Source organism: Protobothrops mucrosquamatus, unplaced genomic scaffold (assembly GCF_001527695.2).
Source record: "Protobothrops mucrosquamatus isolate PMUCROS unplaced genomic scaffold, P.Mucros_1.0 scaffold28, whole genome shotgun sequence".
Taxonomy (NCBI): Eukaryota; Metazoa; Chordata; class Lepidosauria; order Squamata; family Viperidae; genus Protobothrops; species Protobothrops mucrosquamatus.
The window spans coordinates 2863138-2864562 of NW_015386413.1; the positions used below are offsets into that span (position 1 = coordinate 2863138).

Consider the following 1425-nt stretch of genomic DNA (forward strand, 5'->3'; position numbering starts at 1 on the left):
GGAGGAAGATGGGAGGGAGGGAGGGAAGATGGGAGAGAGGGAGGAAGATGAGAGGGAGGGAGGGAGGGAGGGAAGGAAGGAAAATGGGAGGGAGGCAGGCAGGAAGGAAGGAAAATGGGAGGGAGGGAGGGAAGAAGGAAGGATAGCAATAGCACTTAGACTTATATACTGCCTCACAGGGCTTTACAGCCCCCTCTAAGCGGTTCACAGAGTCAGCCTGTTCCCCCCTCTCCCAACAATTTTGGGATTATTGTCCCCGTCTTTTTATTCCCCCTGCTTCCCTTAAACATCCAGGGTGGAAGACAGCTGAAGGGGCTTACCGTCCCGTTCATTCTCACTTTCGGACAAGCTGCCGTAGTTGACCACCAAGGAGCTCAGGGCTGAGGTCAGCTGTTTGGGAACAATGCTAGTCTCCAGCGCTTGATCTTTGGACGTTCCCGCCTCTTTGTCGGATTCTGGGAAGAGATAAGACACGGCTTACCGACTGCTTGATCGGACACGCGAATGGTAAGCTAGCGAAGGCGACGTTTGGGAAAAAGGTAGGCGAGCTGGCCCCAGAAATAAAAGAGGGGAGAAGTAAAAACGCAGTGGTGTGAGAGCAGAAACTTTGGGGCTTTCTCTGGGAAGACTCAAGGGCCGGATGTGTTGTGGGAAGACGGCCCAATGAAACCAGGAACGAAGAGTTTCGAGATAGACCGGGCAAGGAATCTTCTCTGGGATCAAGTAGCCCGAGGGATCCCTTTGCTTCTCCAGCAAAACCACAGGATCTACGATACCCTCTGGAAATCATTCCCAGGCTTCTAAAAATGGTGTAAACCAGGACACAAGCGTTCTTGCAGGAATGAAGGATCTGATAACCAGCTTTGATAACAGGTGACCCTACGATGGATTAAAACGTTTAAAAAAAACACGAATAAAAATAAGAGTGTAGAATAACTTCTCTTTAAATACAGGGCAACCGTCGCGTTGGCTTTGCTTATAAATCTTATTAAATCAATCAGTCTTTACAAAGTAATATTAGCTTACTTAATATTAGCTTATTTAATACTTTTCCTTTAGATTTCCTTAACTGTAGCTGTGACATTTTCTCTTCTACAGGACAATCACCATCTGGTTTTTTTTTAGCTGTCAAACAGTTCTCCTGGTTTATCAAACCAATTATTCTTATCTTAAGCCAGGGGGTCTTCAAACGTGGCCCTTTTATGACTTGTGGACCTCAGCTCCCAGAATTCCTCAGCCAGCCTCCATTTTGTTTGTTAGATTTAAGACAGGGGTCTTCCAACTTGGCCCTTTTATGACTTGTGGACTTCATCTCCCAGAATTCCTCAGCCAGCCTCCATTTTGTTTGTTAGATTTAAGACGGGGCTCTTCAAACTTGGCCCTTTGATGACTCGTGGACTTCAGCTCCCAGAATTCCTCAGCCAG

At 47.0% G+C, this 1425-nt stretch overlaps 1 protein-coding gene across 1 annotated transcript in view; it reads right to left on the reverse strand.

Moving 5' to 3' along the window:
- Nucleotides 1-1425, reverse strand: part of NUFIP1 (nuclear FMR1 interacting protein 1) — a 17768-nt gene that overhangs the window by 5509 nt on the left and 10834 nt on the right. The window contains exon 8 of the mRNA XM_015811063.1: nt 321-455. Within this exon, the coding sequence (XP_015666549.1) occupies nt 321-455 (135 nt within the window). The remainder of the gene's footprint in view (nt 1-320; nt 456-1425) is intronic.